The 19,851-nt window shown below is 43.3% G+C and overlaps 1 protein-coding gene across 3 annotated transcripts in view; it reads left to right on the top strand.

Annotated features, from left to right (window-relative positions):
• Positions 1–19,851, top strand: part of NTRK2 (neurotrophic receptor tyrosine kinase 2) — a 325,605-nt gene that overhangs the window by 68,593 nt on the left and 237,161 nt on the right. For all 3 annotated transcript variants that reach the window (XM_032307203.1, XM_032307205.1, XM_032307206.1), the window contains exon 11: positions 2,061–2,160. In XM_032307203.1, coding sequence (XP_032163094.1) covers positions 2,061–2,160 — 100 coding nt within the window. The remainder of the gene's footprint in view (positions 1–2,060; positions 2,161–19,851) is intronic.

Genomic DNA, 19,851 nt, shown 5'->3' with positions numbered 1-19,851 from the left:
GTAAATCTAAATTCCAAATTCATGAGGAGTTCACGTTCTTAATCTCTCCCTGGACTGCCTCTCATTCTGAGATGGGTACATCAATCAGTATAAGTTATGCTGCAGTAACAAAAATCCCCAAATCTTAGCAACTTTAAACGACAAAGGTTTATTTCTTGCTTTACTATTTGTATTGACTGGGAGTTCTGTCAGCCTTGTCCTCATTCTAACTGAGACTAGATTGAAAGGCAGCCACTTTGGAAAGTTAGCATTTATGAAGGCCGAGAGAAAGAAGTATGAGAGTAGCGTTGTCAAACCTTGGAGCTATTGGCATCATTATTATGGATGAATAACTTTTTGTTGTCGGGGGGGTGGGGGCTGTTAGTGTTGTAGGATGTTTAGCAGCATCCCTGGCCTTGACCCATTAGATGCACTAGCACCCTCCTCCAGTTGTGACAACCCCAAATTGACAGATGTCCCCTGGGTATAACATTATCCCTGGGTGTGAATAACTGCCTCAGTCTAAGATCTCATGTAGCAGTGAAATACTCTGTTGTCAGGGAGACAAGTCTCACCTCATTGGCCAGAACTGGTCACATGCACCCATCTTACCACAAGGAAGCCAGGAAGTGAATCTTCCAAAGAAAAACACAGGGAGAAATAGAAATGTTTGGTAAACAGCGTTAATGATTACCACAGATGGGAATAATAATATCTGTCTTAAGGATTATTATGCAGATGAAATGAAACAAAAAGAAGCTTACACATCTAATTAAGTGTGGACATCTTAAAGAGTTTAGCAGTCTGCAAACTATACCCATCTGTTTTTGTAAATAAAGTTTTATTGGGGGCGCCTGGGTGGCTCAGTGGGTTAAGCCGCTGCCTTCGGCTCAGGTCATGATCTCAGGGTCCTGGGATCGAGTCCCGCATCGGGCTCTCTGCCCAGCAGGGAGCCTGCTTCCTCCTTTCTCTCTCTGCCTGCCTCTCTGCCTACTTGTGATCTCTCTGTGTCAAATAAATAAATAAAATCTTTAAAAAAAAATTCTAAAGTTTTATTGGCATCCAGTCATGCCCATTTGCTTATACATATTGTCTATGGCTGTTTTCACTCTGCACCAGCAGAGTTGAGAGGTTGTGAAAGACATCGTATGGCTCCCAAAGCCTGAAGTATTTACTGTCTAACCCTTTGTAGTGAAAATTTGCCACCTCCTGGTTTAGAGAATCATACTTTTCTTGGGAGCAAGACCTTGGAGTGAGTGGTAGGAATGGAAGGAGATGCATTGTCCTACTTCCATCTTTGTTTCTGGAATGTTACTATGTACTTCATCAGCTTTACACACTTGTGCCTCTGTGATCTCGCTCAGGGGTGTGGCAGGATTCACGTGGATCTGCAGCGAGATCTTCACGTGGATCTGCAAAGAGATCTACCCTCTCTACTTGCATCATCCACATGTTGCGATTACATTTTTAAGCTTTAAAAAACGTTGTGTTGGCCTCTTTCATACATACACATATGTGTACCTATGATGAGTCTGCAACCCCATGAACTTTCACAAGTGAACTCACCCACGGGTACCCCTCCTTCTCCCTTCCAGGTGTACTCCAGCTCCGCGGGACTCTGATTTCTAAGAGCATCCATAGCCAACTTAAAAAAAAAAAATCTTTTTATTATGGACAGCTTTCTAAATGCCCAACGGTAGAGAGCATAGCAAAATGAATTCCCTTTATATCTTTCATCAGCTTCAGAAATAATCAGTATTTTATTATTCAAGTTTTGTATATTCTGTCTCCTCTCTCCGGGTGGGTAGGTAGGAGGCTAGATACATGGGGAGAGAGTAATATATCTTTGTGTCTAATTTTTTATAAGCTTCTAACTTACGTGTTCTCATTTGTAAAGCAAGGTTAATATTCAGACTTATGATATTTCATTGTAGAGTTGTTGGGGGGTAAATGAACAGATTGACACAAAGCTCCTAGCGTTGCAAGTGGTAAATATGAACCGTCATCCTCATCGTCATCATCATCTGGATGTAGGAAACTAAGGAGCAAGGTCATGACCACCCTCCTTCCTTTTCTTCTAGGTCTATGCTGTGGTGGTAATTGCATCTGTGGTGGGATTTTGTCTGTTGGTGATGCTGTTTCTGCTGAAGTTGGCAAGACACTCCAAGTTTGGCATGAAAGGTAAGAAGGGTTGTGTTTATTTTACTTCTTATGTGGAATCATTTTTGGCTTCTGACTAATGCTAATTACCACTAAAGAAAGAAGCAGTTAGATTTACGATGACTAGGTTTTAAGGCTGAAAAAAATAGTACCAAGGCTATGATACTACAAATCAAGGCAGAGCAAAAAAATGTTGATTACTCAGCAGTACCCACTTTCCAAGGAGGGTGGTTGTCTCAGAAGACACTGAACTGGTTTCCTGAGTCTCAAGTGACTAATAAGGATATAGGTGAAGAGTGCTTGGGTTTCCCTTTGGCTTCAGAAAAGCAGGCGAGGTGTGGTGACAACAGGTTAGTTAGGGACACAGGTATTTTGTGCAGAAGGGTCCTTTCTGCTGTGCAGGTGCCTTCCAGACCCTCCCATGGTAGATTTTGTAGTTACTATTGCTTTTAGAATAAGATTCTCATCTTCTGAGATTTAAACTGCGTTGGGCAGTGAAATCAGAACACCAGCTGTACACTGAAGCTTTGTGAATGTGTGTGTGTGTGTGTACGCGCGTGTGTGCATGTGTTAACGGAAAGACGCCCAGTGCTCAGTTAAAAATTGGTGGCCATGTTGCCCAAGAATAAACTAGGGGTCTCTTTCAGAGGACTGAAAATTCATTTTAGGGGAGAAAACTTGTTTAAATGTTGTTATATAAATAGCCAAGAGTCTCAGTGATTGAAAAGAATTTGCTATGAAGTTTAAACGTTACGTACTGACTAAGATGCTATTGTTGAGTTTTGTGTGGTCTCTTACAAATAGCCACTAGTTTGGGAAAGCCACAAGGAAGGGTTAGTGGAGGCTTTGCTGAATTGGAGACAAAGTGGTGGGTTTTCTTGATCTGTCTCGTTCATCACAATCACTACTCACGTCGCCTACTCACTTGGAAGGGATGTTTATGGAGCAATATGCTGTCCAGTGTACACCAAGCTCTGGGGTGGTGAGGATCTATTTCTGATGTTTTCTCCTCTCTCTCTCTCTGGGTGCCCATGATCGAAATCCCTAAACCTGAAACGAAGAGGGAGGCGTAGTGGTAAATTGGGCCTTGTCTGGCCCCCAGATCGGCTCCTGACTTTCTTTTACCTGCCAATTCTTGACATTTCTTTTGGTGGAAGAAAGCTCTCTCATTCTCCAATTATAAATAAGGCCTGGAGGAGAGGCTATACTACAGTGATTTTAATTAGTCCTACTACGATGCTGGTTTACGAACATGACTTTGCATCAGCAGCTCCTGGAGGGCTTGTGAAAACACAGGTTTCTGGCCCAGCCCCAAGAGTTGCTGATTTAAAAGGTCTGAGTTGGTCTGATACTTGGCATTTCTAACAGTTTCCAAGGGATGCCCATACTATCGTGGCCCAAGTGTTCCTGGAGAATCAGCATTCTATGGTTTCAATGTGGGCGAGCACCTTCTGAGTTGACAAGATGGTGGGGGGTGTCGCTTCGCAGACGTTTCTGGGCCCAGGTCTGGGCGAGGCTACTGTTCTTGGCATGTCAGCCACCCACCACGGCGTTTCGTTTTCCTCATTCTGATCAAGTACTTCTTTCCTTAGAGGCACTTGGAGTGGAAGTCCCCAAGCAGGGATTTTACTGGAGAGAGCCAGAGGGTTTCATTTGAGACCTTCCTGAGGGTTTCGTTTGAGACCTTTCATTGCATGGGCTCTTCAGAGAGAAAAATCTGTCTAGGTTCTCCTGGGAGCTGCACAGAAGCTTCCGGAACCCCAGCAGCAATATTTAGGAGCCGCCCCCAACCCAGCTTTGTGTTAGGAAAACAACCTCCAGAATGGTCTGTAAGTGTTCACATGGTCTGTTCGGCGCAGGGAGAGAGGGAATAGAAGGTAGACATTTGTTTCAAGGAAGATTGTATTTCCTGTAGAGACTCCCACACGAAGACTGAAACAGATTTTTATTTGGATAATTTGGGATGATAACCGCGAAAGCACCTACATTACCCGAACGTGTATAACCTAAGGGGATCCTTAATGAATTGTAGGAAAGAGTTTGCTGAACCCTGTCCCAGAGCCAGTAAATGACTTCCTTCAGGCAGTAGCTACCATATCGTATGTTTCACTCCCTTATTTCCAAACATAAGTAAAGTTGTTTTGAAAAAAATCATTTCGGAGACTCTTGATTTTGTTTAGAATAGCTTCTTTTTCTGTTTTCCGTGCGGTGGTTTGAACACATCGGGCTTGAGCTGAGGTGACAGTTTTACCTGTCAGATGCTGAGTTGATGATTTGGGGGAAGGGTGGGGGTCTGGAAGACAAGATGAGGGCAAAGGAAACTGCATAAAAAGTGGTATTTAAACATTAATGGAAGTCATTGTACTTTAAATGCTGTTAGTGCCAGGATCACTGCTGAAAAAGACGTATGTAAAAATAGTATTATGCCTCCTGAAATCGCCAGGAAACATGTGAGTGGTGATTTCTCAGTAACAACCATGGGAAATGTGCATGCATGGCCTTGGCTGGGAAATGTGAATAGCCTTGGCGGGGGACCTATGGCTCCGTTCTGTGTGATTTGCAAATGAGCTATTCCAAATGTAATCCTTGCCTTCAGAAGCCCCTTCGGGAGATTCTTCCTGCTTGCCTAGTCCCTTGTCCTGGAGACAGGCTGAGATTGGAAGCGGCAGCTAGCCTACCCACCAAGCATTCGCAGGTTTTCGTCCATCCATGCTTGAGGTTCCAAGGCCGACCCTATCATCTCAGCAGCGGCCTGGGATCACACCCATAGTTTAAGACTGTGGATCAGAAGCGCCTTGGGGGGACCAGAAACCTCTTTGAAAAATCACAGTGCAGCTGAACGCAGGTCAACTCCAGCCCTGTGGCTCGACCGAGGACCCAAACATGATTGATGGTGTTGTTTCTGTGCGAAGGGGGTCTCTAAATTCCAAACCTGGGAGTTAAATGTAGATTTTAGAATACCACTAGTGAGGGGTGGTGTGTGTTCTCTGGAGGTGGGTTTATGTGACTGGAAGCTTCCTAGGGTTTATTCTCTGTTCTGTTAGTTCACTGTGAAGGGACCGTCTTACACATGGAGCTTTGGCTGGGAGCTCTGTGAAGACAGGGTTCGTAGAGGTCTCGTTCACTGAGAATTTTCAACTTAAGTCACTTCAGTTTAGTGATTGGAAAACAGTTGGTGTTTGGAGGACAGCCCGCATGTGGATGGTTCAAGAGAGACCAGAGAGCTTTCCTAAGTTTTTAAGGAACGAGAGTCCCTCTCCTCCCCCAATCCCTGCTTTCTTCGATTATTCCGGATAAGTAATGGCCCTAGAGGTCATTTTACTAGACTTTTGCTTAAGATTTCTAAGTTTTCATACAATTACTATTTCACTTCGGAGGTCCACTTTGGCTTTCCGTTTTACACACAAGCATCGTGGATTTCTCTCTCTGCCTGTGAATGTACGGCCTCAGGATATGTGTCTTTGTCAGCTTTGAAACTGGCGCAGGTGCCTGGTGGTGGCTCCCATCTTGGTGCTAACCTGGAATGTATCTTTCTCTGTTGCTTGTTATAGTTTAAGCTTCTTGTTGCCAGTGTTCAGTGGACTGCTGGCCTTTGGTCAATAGAGATGTCAGGAGGTAGAATTTACCCTAGTCTGTTTTTCTACGCTCATTTTCGTGTCTGTACACCACCCTACTTGCTTACTGGGTATCTGGTTACCGTCATCATGGAAGGATATAGGCCTTCTGTTAGTGCTTGGTCATCCGTGTAGGGCTTATTTATATGTGCGCTTAAGATAGATGCCTAAAATACATAACAGACTACCGCCATCTATGTCTGTATCCGTACCCCATACATAAATGCATAATTTTATCCCTTTTCTCCTCAGGCTGCCTCTGATTGATTTTAATTTTAGTTTCCACTGAAATAGGGCTCCAAGACTTTTCCAGAGCAGCTGTATTGCCAAAAGAACAGGCAATGAGACCTCAGCACGCTCTTGTGTTGTAACCAAGCCTGGTGTTTAGTTCTCACATTACTTCCTGGCTCCCTCTCTTCACAGAAGATGGAGAAGGGCTCAGGACAAGGAAATGGAAGCATCAGGGGGCATGAGGACTGTGGGGCCTTCCAAGAGCACTCCGCCTCTGGGAGCCCCGCCTGATGGTGTGGATGGTGTGCAGGCTTGGAAAAAATCTAAGGGAGCCAGAAAGGTGGAGGGGTCCTGGCACCCGTCACCCTGATGGAGAGTCCTTGTGACCATCAGCTTTGTGTCACGGGCGTTTCCCGATGGAAGCCCACATAATGTTGTTGATTCCCTGAGAACTGGTGCCTCCTTTGTCCATTGAGAGTAAATATATCTAAGTGACCCGCAGACGTTCCACAGGAGGAACTAGACTAGGAGGTCCGTTCTCTCATTCAGTGTTGCTAGCCTCCAGATTTCATCGGCAGCCTCCTCTCCTTGCACGTAAACCGCTGATCTGTACTCATTCCTATGACTTGAGCTGTAGAAATTTCCAATTCCTAACTGCCCAGAGAACCGCACTCCCTGAGAAGTCAGAGCCAGGTTTTCTGGACTCCAGATTCAAGGTCCACAGTTTGTTTTTCCTCTTATAAATGGTCTCCTAAATGTCTTTCAACAGCAACCAAAATTTTGGCTATTTCAAAAGAGTCATAAACATATAGTGGGACCGAAGCTAGAGAAGCTGGAGGTTAAAGCCTTTTCTACGAACTGAAAATGAATCTGGAAAGTTGAGAAGGTTGAGTTGAACAGATATTTGGATCAACTTTTAAAAGAGGGGAAAAATGTGTTCAAAAGCCAGAAGCACAGTTGTAGAAACATCTGTAAGGACAAACTGTTTTCCATATGCACCCCCACTGTTTTTTTTATTTAAAGACAAATAACTTAAAAAAATTATAACAGTAACACATGAATTCGTTCTTGATTTTCACAGTTTCAAGCGGTTTCAAAACATATGGAGCTAAAAGCAGGATTGTTCCTGACCTTCCTTTTTTGCTTCCCTTTCTACTGCTAGGGATAACCTTCTTTAACCATCCAGAATGCATATAGTATGCAGATCATAAAATCCGTAGCTTTACTTACAATCTAGATAATCAAACAGACTCATTTTTGGTTCCATAAAGAAATTGTAATCCCAGGCTTAGGCTACGTCTGCTTTCAGGAGACCATTTGCCCAGGGATCTTTCTGCATCGGTACCGGGGTATCTCCTGCATTTGAATTAATAAGTGTTTTGGAGTCGGCTGCTCTCGGGCTCCTTGGGTCTGAAACCTGTCCCTGACCGTGACTCACTATGTGACTTTGAGCAACTTTCTCATCCTCCCTTGCCTCAGCATTTCCATCTGGAATGGGGCAAGCCTTGTACCCACTTCATCAGGTTGCTAGGAAACATGCTGAGTTTATATATAGGAAGCACTCAGGAAAGGTCCTGGCATTTAGTTATTATGATAGTTATTACGACAAATTGTGATTTGTTTTCTTCTTTTACTGTTTATGTTGTTAGGGTTTAAAGTTATGGTTAAATGTTTATGCATTTTTTAAAAAGATTTTATTTATTTATTTGACAGAGATCACAAGTAGGCAGAGAAGCAGGCAGACAGAGAGGGGGATGCAGGCTCCTTGCTGAGCTGAGAGCCCGAAGTGGGGCTCCATCCCAGGCCCCTGAGATCATGGCGTGAGCTGAAGGCAGAGGCTTAACCCATTGAGCCACCCAAGCGCCCCATATGTTTATGCTTTTACAGTTTTCAGAAAAGTGTTTCGAATAACGCCTTCCATATAGATATAGGTACTTGGAATAGATTGCCAAGACAAAAGGGGTTGTGTATTTTATACATTGATAGATTATCTTGAGGAAACATTTTATCAATTTATATTCTCACAGTAGTATAGTAGGGCATCCTTCTTTGATGCTTTTATCCATATCAGATTTTACCAATCTTTTCTATTTTTGCCAATTCAGTTAAAGCGATCCTCTGATTCATAATGAGGTGAAACCCGGTGCCTGAGTGACTCAGTTGGTTGAGAATCTGACTCTTGATTTCCACTCAGTCCTGGGAATGAGCCTGCTCAGTGGGGACCCTGCTTGGAATTCTTTCCCTCTGCCCCTCGCTCCCCACGTGCTCGTGCCCTCTGCTCTCAAATTAATAAATAAAACTTTAGCAAAAGGAGAACAAGGTGAAATGTCTTTATCAGGTGACTGATAAGATGTTCATTTTACCTGTTGATTTGCAGACATACCTTATAAATCATATATGTTCATTTTTTATTGGTTATATATATTGCTCCAATTTTTTCTTTTTTTAGTCTTTACCTTTTTTTAAAAGTGTCTTCTGGCAAACAGCAGATTTATGTTCTTATAAAAGTGAGTCTAGGGGCACCTGGGTGGCTCAGTGGGTTAAGCCGCTGCCTTCGGCTCGGGTCATGATCTCAGAGTCCTGGGATCGAGTCCCGCATTGGGCTCTCTGCTCAGCGGGGAGCCTGCTTCCCTTCCTCTCTCTCTGCCTGCCTCTGTGCCTACTTGTGATCTCTCTCTGTCAAATAAAAAAAAAAAAAAGTGAGTCTACTCTTCTTTTCCATCTAAGTTTTGCATCTGGTTTAGGAAGGCCCCTCTCTGTGATTGTAAATATAATTCTTAATATTTCTTTCACTAGTTTTACTCTCTGTGTATTAGCTTAGCTCTTTAATCTTCCTGAAATTCTTTTTTTTTTCCAAGTTGGTATCAAGTACTCTGCTTTTTTCTTTTTTTCCCCGGAAGTATATAAAGATATTTGAACAAATTTTAGTGTGACACTTTCAGAGAAACCAAGAATATTATTCTATCAGAATCAGAAAGCCCCCTTATAAAACAGAAAAAAATCTTTGAAGGACTTACATTTCACTCTTTTGAAAAATAAGTAATGAGCTTCGTTGGTTCTCATATAATATATGGGAGTGTAAGCCTCACCAAATAGTAACAGAGAACATAGGTTTTCACAGGAACTTTTTTTCCCCTGCCCTTCCCCCCCAGCTTCTGAGTTCAGAGTATAACGTTACATTCTCTTAGCAGAGAAAAAAAATTTGTTGTTTTTAACAGAATTTTCATATATTTCAGAAAAGACATTCAGTTGAAAGAGTTATGGACGATTTAGCAAATTGGATATTAAAAAAAAAAAAAAAGAACCCACGCGTTCTTTTTCTGTCATTTGAGGAATGTTATTACCAAACTTTTCCCCATATACATCTGCGATGTGAGGATCTGATCTCTGATCACTGTCGCTTCCTTCGGGGACAGCATTTGGGTTATGTCTGTGAGGGCAGAACATGCTTATTCTTTGCGGCAGATTGAACACGGGTGTAGAACTTTTGGGAACTATCTCCAGCTGGCAGCAGGCAGCAGCAGCTTTTCTCCCCCTCGGCCCCTGCCCTGACCTTGAACTTCGTAAACTACCTCCCTCACCTGGGCAGCTCTGAGCGCTTCACAGGAGGGCCCAGGTGTGTCTGGGATGGAAAAAGTGCACACGGTTCTGTTTAGACATATTCTGCACTGCTAGTGTTTTCTGAAAAGATAAAGGAGGCCTTAAGAAATTAGGTTTGGAACTTCAAAGTCAAGAAAAATTGTTCCCCATTCTTAGGTTCTCTAGAAACCCTGTGGTGAACTCACTTTGACTTTTTTTTTTTGGTGACTGTATATGTATTTATTTATTTATTTTTACATTTTTTAAAATTTATTTTCAGCGTAAAAGTATTCATTGTTTTTGCACCACACCCAGTGCTCCATGCAATCGGTGCCCTCCTTAATACCCGCCACCTGGTACCCCAACCTCCCCACCCCCCGCCCCTTCAAAACCCTCAGATTGTTTTTCAGAGTCCATAGTCTCTCATGGTTCACCTCTCCTTCCAATGTCCCCCAACTCCCTTCTCCTCTCTAACTCCCCTTGTCCTCCATGCTATTTGTTATGCTCCACAAATAAGTGAAACCATATGATAATTGACTCTCTCTGCTTGACTTATTTCACTCAGCATAATCTCTTCCAGTCCTGTCCATGTTGCTACAAAAGTTGGGTATTCATCCTTTCCGATGGAGGCATAATACTCCATAGTGCATATGGACCACATCTTCCTTATCCATTCGTCCGTTGAAGGGCATCTTGGTTCTTTCCATAGTTTGGCGACTGTGGCCATTGCTGCTATAAACATTGGGGTACAGATGGCCCTTCTTTTCACGACATCTGTATCCTTGGGGTAAATACCCAGGAGTGCAATTGCAGGGTCATAGGGAAGCTCTATTTTTAATTTCTTGAGGAATCTCCACACTGCTCTCCAAAGAGGTTGCACCAACTTGCATTCCCACCAACAGTGGAAGAGGGTTCCCCTTTCTCCTCCCCTCCAACACATGTTGTTTCCTGTCTTGCTAATTTTGGCCATTCTAACTGGTGTAAGGTGATATCTCAATGTGGTTTTGATTGAATCTCCCTGATGGCTAGTGATGATGAACATTTTTCATGTGTCTTATAGCCATTTGTAAAATGACTTTTTTTTTTTAAAGATTTATTTATTCATTTGAGAGGTTGGGGGAGAGGTAGAGGGAAAGGAGAGGGGGGAACCTCCAGCAAGAGCACAGAACCCAACATGGGACTTGATCTTGAGACCCTGAGATCATGACCTGAGCCAAAACCAAGAGTCAGAGGCTTAACCAGCTGAGCCACTTAGGTGACCCTCTTACACACAGATCATGGGCAGACTTTGCAAAAGACTTCCCAAATCGGGACAGGGGTGCTCTTCTTCCCCTTAGTTCCATTCCCATTTCTCTTTTTCTAACCTTTCATTTTTTTTCTTCCTTTCATTTTGTCTTTCCCCGTCTCCTTGCTCCCTAATTTTACATTCTCTTCTCATTTGGTTTTCTTCCCCCTCATTCCCAGAATCTGATTTTGGTGGACACGCTTTTCAGAATTTACGAAGAGGACAGATAATAGCTTGGCTTAAATTCTAACATATGCTTCGATTTTATCTTCCTTTATTTTGGGCAAAGAGACTGAATGACTCTGGGACTAAATTTAGCTCCAAATCAGCAGAATTGTCCTGTGGCACTTTGAAAGACAGTCTGTTTGAGTACCACACATCCTTCATGTTTGTAAGTTGTTAAATTTTCAGTCTTCAAACCTGGAAGTGTAGAGGAATGTAATATTAGAGTCTCATGAATCAGATGGGCTTGGGTTCATGTCCCAGGTCTGCCGCCTGCTAACCATAATTTTGGGGGAAATTTTTAAACTTTCTAAATCTTTGGTTCCTCTTTGGAAAAATATGGAAATAATAGCCATCTCTCAGGGAAATTATAAGAATTAAATTAGTGCTTAATTTAGTGGCGGGCTTATTGAAGTAATTCCGGAAGAGGCAGGGTTTTTTTTTTTTTTTTCCAGATTTATGAGATAGTAATACGTCTTTAAGGAAAAGAGCGAGGAGAATCCTGTCTGAATTGATACTGAGTCTGAATTACAGAAAAAAGGTCTTCTATGTAGACAGTGTATAATAGTGTTTCCAAGCCTATTAGTTGAGTTTATAGAAAAAATTGTAATTACAATGTGTCTCTCTTTTATGGACATATTTTATGAAAGCAAAGTTGCTGAAACGTGTTTCTGTTAAGCCCTTCATTCTTTAAAGGTATGAATTACTGCAAGCTCTTAATTTTATTGTCCATTGAACGATTCACCTGCTTAGAGAAATCTCTTCTATTGATGGATGGATTGGGTATGGAGGTTTTACTAGTTCCTTTTGGGGAGGGGCGTTTACTGTAGGGAAGGGGCAGGAAGGGCAGGTAGGGGTGGGATTCAGAAGAGACCCAGTAAACATTCGCTTAAAACTCAGAAACATGAGCTCATGGAGCCTCTCGTCAAAGGCGCTTCCCCTTTGCACAGAGGAGGTTGCAAGTTAAAGAGATTGGAAACAGTCTCTTTAACAAAAGTATGCTTTTATTTTTTTTAAGATTTTATTTTTAAGCAATCTCTACACCCAGTGTGGGGCTCAAACGCACAACCCCGAGATCAAGCATTGTATGCTCTTGTGACTGAGCCAGCCTGGCACCCCAAATATAGGCTTTAATTTTTGATGTGCTCACAGCCTGCTAGAGATGAAAAGAGGGGATTTGGAGAAAATAAGTTCTTCCTCATACTGTCGATTGTCATCCACGTTAGTATATCCATAGACCAAGACAGTGAATTTCCTGTGAGAGAAGCCAAGGCGGAAGCAGACAGATGACAGTGGGAGGTCTTCGTTTTCCTCAAGGCATCAGCAAAAGTAGAAGTCACTGGCTTCTTCTGTGAGCATCTGGGAGTGTTAGCGGTCTGAGGACAGAGAGAATGAGAGGGAGGGAGGGAGCGGGGGAGACAGAGAGAGAGAGAGAGAGAGAGAGAGAGAGACATCTTCATTCTAACTTTTTAAGTCTTTAGAACCAAGAGATTAGTATTCTGAATTGAAGGCAGAAGCGTCATCTCCACCCCACGTAGTGACGGTGGAAGGCAGGAAGGGGACATGAGTTCAGGAGTGGGGAGATCTGGGAATGAGGTGGTATTTCTGTGTGCAGTCATGGTTGTCCACTTTCGTAGTCCCGCCGAGGGTCCCACCCGAGGACAGTCCACCGCCGAGCTGAGCTTTTCCCACACTGACTTCCTGGGTCATCTCTGAGAGGAAACTGTGTGAGGACCAGAAATAACAGTGCAGGACTGAAGGGCATCTGAGGGTTCTCTCCAGCTTCAGTAGCTACCATCCTGTTACACAACCATTCAGAACAATCACACACTCACTAGAAGAGTCTGCCGTGTACTTCTCATGATCTCCTTTATTGTTTTGGTGTGTAATGAGATAGTCTTTCATTCTCCACTGTGGAACCACATTCTCCTTACTATTAACATAGGAAACATCATGTCTGTGTGGCAAGTTTGGACAATTCCAGAACATTCAGTGTTCGTTCCATCAGGTCAGGGTATCTCACAGGGGTCTCTCGGCTCCATTTCCTCAGGTCGCATTTCAGTTTCCGGGTGATGGTGCAGTGTGTGGGATCGTGTGGGATTAAATCCTCAGGGGTCATGACATGCCACTGTGTGGAGGGGCTGTATCTGTGGCCATGGGTGGTCATTTCTTTTTTATGTTGGTGGCTGCTGTGTTGCTCACCTTTCCACTTGGCCTCAGCCACCAAATTTGGGCCAGTCACAGATACACCACCTTGTGTCCCAACCAGGTTCTGTCAGCTTCACACACGTCTCCACAGGGACATCCTTAGAGGTTTGGGACCAAGAAATTCCATAAAAATGGCCCCTGCTCTATCTCCCTAGACACACTGTGGTTTCCCTCATTAATTACTCGTGCCATTATAGGCTTGGGATTGCTCTGGCTTCTTAACCACTTTTTTTTAAGGTCTTCCCAGAAAGATGAATTCAGGCTTGTTCATTTTTTGAATCTCCAACCCTGACTAAAGACTCTATGGTTCTGCCAACCCCCATATTTTATGAGGGCACAGGTTACGGGGCTCCTCTTACCTGCAGCTGACTTGCTGGGCGCCCCTCTGACTCCCTGCTTTTCTATGGGGACAGAAAGAATACGACATGTTCTTTCCTGATCCATCTTCTTCCAAATCATTTCTGCCAGGTATGTGGATCTTGTGTTTCTCACCAGCTTTTTATGATGACATTTTCAACATGAAGAAAATTTGAAAGAATATTATAGTGAACATCTGCATAGTCTACACTAGGATTCACCCTCTGTTTCACATTTTGCTGTTTGAAAATAAGTTGCCCGGGGTGCTTGGGTGGCTCAGTCGTTAAGCATCTGCCTTTGACTCAGGTCATGATCCCAGGGTCCTGGGATTGAGCCCTGCATTGGGCTCCCTGCTCAGCAGGAAGCCTGCTTCTCCTACTCCCCCTGCTTGTGTTTCCTCTCTTGCTGTCTCTCTCTGTCAAATAAATAAATAAAATCTTAAAAAGAAAAGAAAAGAAGTTATCCATATCATGTCACTTCATACCTAAAATTCCCAGCATATTTCTCCTAAAACTAAAGACACAGTATCTCTTAAAAGCAAAACCTGATACCGATGTCATTGCACCCAAGAAAGTTAGAACAGCTCTGTAGTAACAGAGAACACCTAGTCCATCTTCAGATCCCCCCGGTGATTTGACAATGCCTCTTACAGCTTGCATTTCTTTCTTTTATTTTAATTTAAAATTCAATTAGCCAACATCTAGTGTATCATTAGTTTCTGCTGTAGTGTTCAGAGATTTACCTATTGCATATAACACCCAGTGCTCAGACAGCTTCTGTTTCAAACCGAGATCAGCTCAGAGCTCATGCATTGTATGTGGTGATTGTGCTGCTTTGGTTCTTTGGTTCCTTTCAGTCTAGAATGCTACCTTGATTTTTTTTCCCCTCTTGACATTGACTGTTTGAAGGTACCAGCCAGTTGTCCTGTAGGATGTCCTTCATTCTGGCAGTGTAAGTGACTTTTTTATTTTTCAGTATTTTTTTTAAGGTTTTTTTAAATTTATTTGAGAAAGAGAGCACGAGAGCACAAAGAAGGGGAGCTCCAGGGGGAGAGGGAGAGGCAGGCTTCCTGCTGAGCAGCGAGCCAGATACGGGGCTCCAACGCAGGACCCCGGGATCATGAACTTGAGCCAAAGGCAGACACTTAACTGACTGAGCCACCCACACGCCCCCTTTTGTGGGATTCTTTAACCTGTCATTTATCCCCTGTATTTCCTTGAAGTGGAACTTATTTCTAAAGGCTCAGTTAGGTTAGGTGTAAGTGAAATGTTGGGATGAAGTTAGGTGTAAGGAAATGTAAGGGAAGAAGACATGACAGATGCTGTGACCTTACATTGTATCTCATTTAGAAGCACATAATGTCGGGTTGTTACACTATGAGCATAAGTTGGATTGCTTTTTAAGGAAGGTCACGACCAGATCTTTTCTTTTACAAATTTAAGTTTCCCTTGGAATTGGTAAGTAATTTGTGGAGTGATAGTTAGGCATCTAGCAAATATCCTCTTCCCCTAAAATTTGAACGTACTGAGCATGGTATCTAGCTCTGGTCCTTTTCTGAAATAGTTATTTAATTTCTAAGGGTTTGCAGAATGGTGTTTTTTAAATTCAGTAGTTCTATACATCCTGGCTTCCACTTGGGGGACAGGGAGCATTCTGGCCTTGACCAAAGATTTCAACTTTTTAATTTTAGTTCTACCTAAATAAACTCTCCCTTGAGGCATTGGCTGATGTCCTGCTGCCTACACTGGGAAGTGTCATGGGGTTATAGAAGACCCATTATCCCAGTATATAATAAAATATTATTTTATTTTTATAAAATATTATTTATTTTCTGTTTCTCAGAGTCACTGAGAAAGATATTATAGGATTATTTCTATTTTTCTTTATCACAATGATTAAATATTAACTAGGTATTAGTAACAATTGCTTAGGATTCCCTCTTGCATTTGTGTGGGTGGTTGGTAGAAATAAAAATAGAAAACCGGGATGGGCTTAGGAGTCATCCAAAGCCTTTGTTACAGAGGTGAGGACGTTGGGCCAGGGAGCTTAAGCCACTTGCCTGAGGGTAGACACATAGCTGGTCTGTGGCTGACCCAGGGCTGTAAGCCAAGCCCATGTGACTCCAGCTTTGATGTTTTATGCTGTGAAACTAAGAAACATTATGAAGATAAATAACACTTATTTCCATGCCAAAGTCACTGCTTTCATGCTAGTTTGTATCCCCATTGGAAGTGCCTAGCCTGTGTTTCCACTGGTAGCCATTGCCCCTGGATGATACCGTGTTTCTCCAAGCTGGGGACATATATGATCAGTGATAATGAGATGGCTTTAGCAGATACTCAGGGGCGAACATCTTTCATTTTGATAGTTCTGTATTTATTTTACTATTTTTTAGAGAAAATATCCCCAGTGGCTCCCATCCTTGATTCCATGGAATTATTGTCTAAGATAAGGCTTAACCTAAAAACATGAAATAAAGAAAAAATATTAGGTAAATAATTTAAATTTAAATTTTAAGAGTGTTTGAATAGGACTCTCCTCAGGCTCTGGGAATTTAATACTAAACAGAACAAAGTTTCTGCCTCATGGAGCTTAAACTCTACTGGAGGGAAGATAAGACAGACAAAGAAATGTACAAGTAATGACAAATGCCACGAGTGAAGGACAGGAGGTAAGAGGAGGATGACAGATTCGCTGTTCATAAATAGTTAGGACAGGCCTATCTACTAAGATGACATTCAAGCCAAGAGTCAGGGCAGTGAGGAGGTGAACATGCTGATGCCCCAGGGAACAGCTTTCCAGGCAGAGGGAACAGCCAGTGCAAGAGCAAGGGAGCCGGGGGTGAGCTCTGCACATTGAAGGAGCCGCAGAGGTCAGTGTAGCTGGAAACAGTGAGGGTGGAGAGCAGTGGGAGAGACCAGAAGGGGGCAGAAATGAGCTCACGTACGGACTTCCAGGCCTTTATGGCGCTTCTGTCTGATACGGGGTCTTGGTGCAGGTGGTACTTGGGTAGGGCATACGAGTGCAAGTGTGTGTAAAGAACGCTGCTGGGGGCCGTGGTGATGTATTCATATGATGCATTCATTTCTGGCAACAAAAGATGACTTGAGGAAGGTGTTGCTGAGTAGGGTAGGGAAGAGACGAGACGCTCATGATCTAAGGTAGTGCAGAAAATTTCACGGCAGGTTCATGAACAACTTCAGGAGTATGATAGCACCCCCGCCTCCACTCTCCCCGCTTTCTCAAGATTCATACACAAATGCACACACACACACACACACACACCCCTAGAGGAGGTTTTGTAAAAAGTTTGTTAGTTCTCTGCATTCCCCTGGCATTATGCTGTCATGAAAAAACGTGGTTGGCAATCACGTGATTCTGGCCAGTTGTGACCAGAAGCAGGTAGGACCTAGGCTTTGGGTTGTGTCTTGAGTTTTCCTTCTGACCCTTCTCACTGAATTCACTCTGATTCCTCTCACGCAGCTGAGTTCCCTCCAAGAACAGGGGTCTTACAGTTACTTTCACGGCTGAAACAATTTGAGTCAAATTCCCTCCTTTTGAAATCTCTGTTGCTATTGGGAGAAAAACACCACTGTCTAAAAACTCAAATGATACATTTTTGGAGTGAGCAGAGGCATTGTGAGAATCCCTCTGTTTTCCTTCATTATGGTGATTAAACATTAAGGAGAACCCAAGTTCTCTGCATGTGTGCCTTTCAGCTTGAGAGGCAAGGCTTAGAACTTAAGATCAGGCTGGAAGTTTCAAAGTTGTGCATTTCCAGAGAGGCAGAGAGCACTTGATTTCCTGCTTATTGTCCTCTCAACAAATTACTAACAGCACTTTGCAACCTTGTGTACTGGATCAGTCTTTTTTTGAATCACCATGGGGTGTTGGGGTTCTATGGGCAAAAAATCCAGAGCCCCTTAAATGCATTTTTCTTTTTGATACTTCAAACCTCATTCCTTATTTAGGAAGTATTTGATTGACTGCTACCTCTGGGAGCTTGGACCACTTGTCCCTATTCTCTGGCCCTGGGTGGTATGGAGCAGAATGTTTTGCCTCAGACCCCATAAGACCTTGGGAAGTTCTCATTATTGTCAGGTAGACCTTCCTCTTTATGAACTTCCCAATATTCCCTATTTATTCTAGTCTGTTTTTTTACCCATCACCTAATGAAACTTGGGGTCAGCAAATTCAATGAAACTAACCCAGACATTACCAGCAAAAAAACATGTTTGCAAAGACAAATCAACCATGTGCAGACCTGCACAAGAAAACCTACCCACGGAAAACAATAGCCTCAGTGTTGGCTAATCCCATTCATTGGCGTGGATTCTTGGATGGTATTAATTTTGGTTTGACTCTCCGTTTTCCCTCTGTTCTGCATCTTATACTACATATCAGATTCTTTTCAATTACGAAACAATGCAAGCGGAAGCCGAGAGTTATAATCAGACTCTGAATTCTTGGGATTCAAACATGCCAAGAGTGGGAGACGCCAAGACTGAGGAGCTTTGTTCCTGATCTTAACACTGACTTTAGCAAATGTCTCACCTTGGAGGAGAGTTCATTGCAGCAATTTTGTAACTGTGATAATGGTTGAGAGTTTTGTTTGAGGAAGACATTTGGTCATTCTTGGGGCACATCGCGTCCCCTCCCTCACCCCTTCCCTGGATCCATAGACTTTTTCCATTCATCTCCTGAGCTCCTGAGGTGTTCTGAGAATCCCTGAAATAAGAAACAGCCCCTATCCCTTGGTGACAGCCATGGTGGCCACTTGCTTTTTATTTAGTTAGAATTGGGACTCCTATCTAGGTGTGAAAACTTGAGGTGCCCATTAAATTTCAGTGTCATCTTTCTGTCGGGCCCTCAGAAATTTGACATGACATTTGTTTTAACATATCTGTTTCTTTGGTGTTTGTAGGTATTCTCCTGTTCTAGTTTGGGTCCCCCAGATGTCTTGACCTAATTGCTTTAAGTTACAGATGACCAAATTATACACATTATTGGAAAATTTCAGAAGTGGGTATACGTCCTGAACTGCTCGTGACCCTAACAAATTAATGCCTGTGTTATTTAATCATTATTTGGATGCTTCATGTTTTCCTAGTAATTTATAATGATAATTAATTCTCAGGTGGTCTTGTGACCCCAGCTACCGACACAATTGTCTGTCTCCATGAAGCCCCCATTACTGGGTCAGCATCCTCTTTCTACAGACAAGGGCATAGACATAGAAAAAGTTAGATATTGTTTTAATTACGAGAACTTTATTTGGATAAGGTAGAGTCTTGAATCTCTGTACTCTAGATCTGTGTTAACCAAATGCATGGATTCCACAAGGCAACTTAAATAGCGTCCCAGACTCTCTGAGCAGCGTGGATGGTTACATGAATATGCACATGTAGGAAGAGCTGTAGAATGTTGCTGCCAGTTCTTTCCCTGGTACTTGAGTTGGCCGGCTCCCCTTCCCAGTCAGTGCTGTCTGTGCGGGGCCCGTGGCCCTCCCTTCATGACCAACAGCACTTCTTTCAGTGGAAAACCCCAACCATCATAGGTTGGAGAAGGCGTATTCTGATGCCCGACGGCAAACCTTCAAAACGGAATTTTACACGCCCAGGAAATAGTTACTTCAAACTTAGTTCCTTGCAAATTACCGAAGAAAAATGAATGCAGTCACGGTCAAGTGCACAGCGCTTGGTGGGGAACCAAGTGCAGCGACGGGAAGGCAGAGTCAACAAAGATACGTATCCATGAAACTCTCTTGATTCACGTGGCAGATATGCATCTGTGCTCCCCCGGCCGCCCTCAGATTCCCTTCATGGGCCCTGGGTGCTCAGCCTGGCTTCTATGTCTGTTTGTTTCTAGACCTAACCCCTGGAACCTTCTTCAGAGTGCGAGGTTTGAGCTAGCAGAGCTCCTCCCAGACCCAACACACACACACAGACACACACACACACACACACACACACACGTGTGCACACGCACACACAAACACACAGCTGGAAGTGGCTGGTACCTAAGCACCGTCCCACCGTCCCACTCAACCCCTCCTTTGCTGAAGGCTGACAGGTGAAACCTGGCCAGCCTATGGGGAGTCATTTATAGGTTCTCTGCAGGATCTGTGGTGTCACACCGGAGACACCGGAGCCCCCTGCAGGATCAGACTGAGACTGTGTCCTCACCCAAATCGCAGGCTTGCTTGGTTTCTTCCTC

This window comes from Mustela erminea, chromosome 12, assembly GCF_009829155.1.
Source record: "Mustela erminea isolate mMusErm1 chromosome 12, mMusErm1.Pri, whole genome shotgun sequence".
NCBI lineage: Eukaryota > Metazoa > Chordata > Mammalia > Carnivora > Mustelidae > Mustela > Mustela erminea.
The sequence above is the reverse complement of the archived record's forward strand: the minus strand, read 5'-3'. Positions and strand labels throughout refer to the sequence as shown.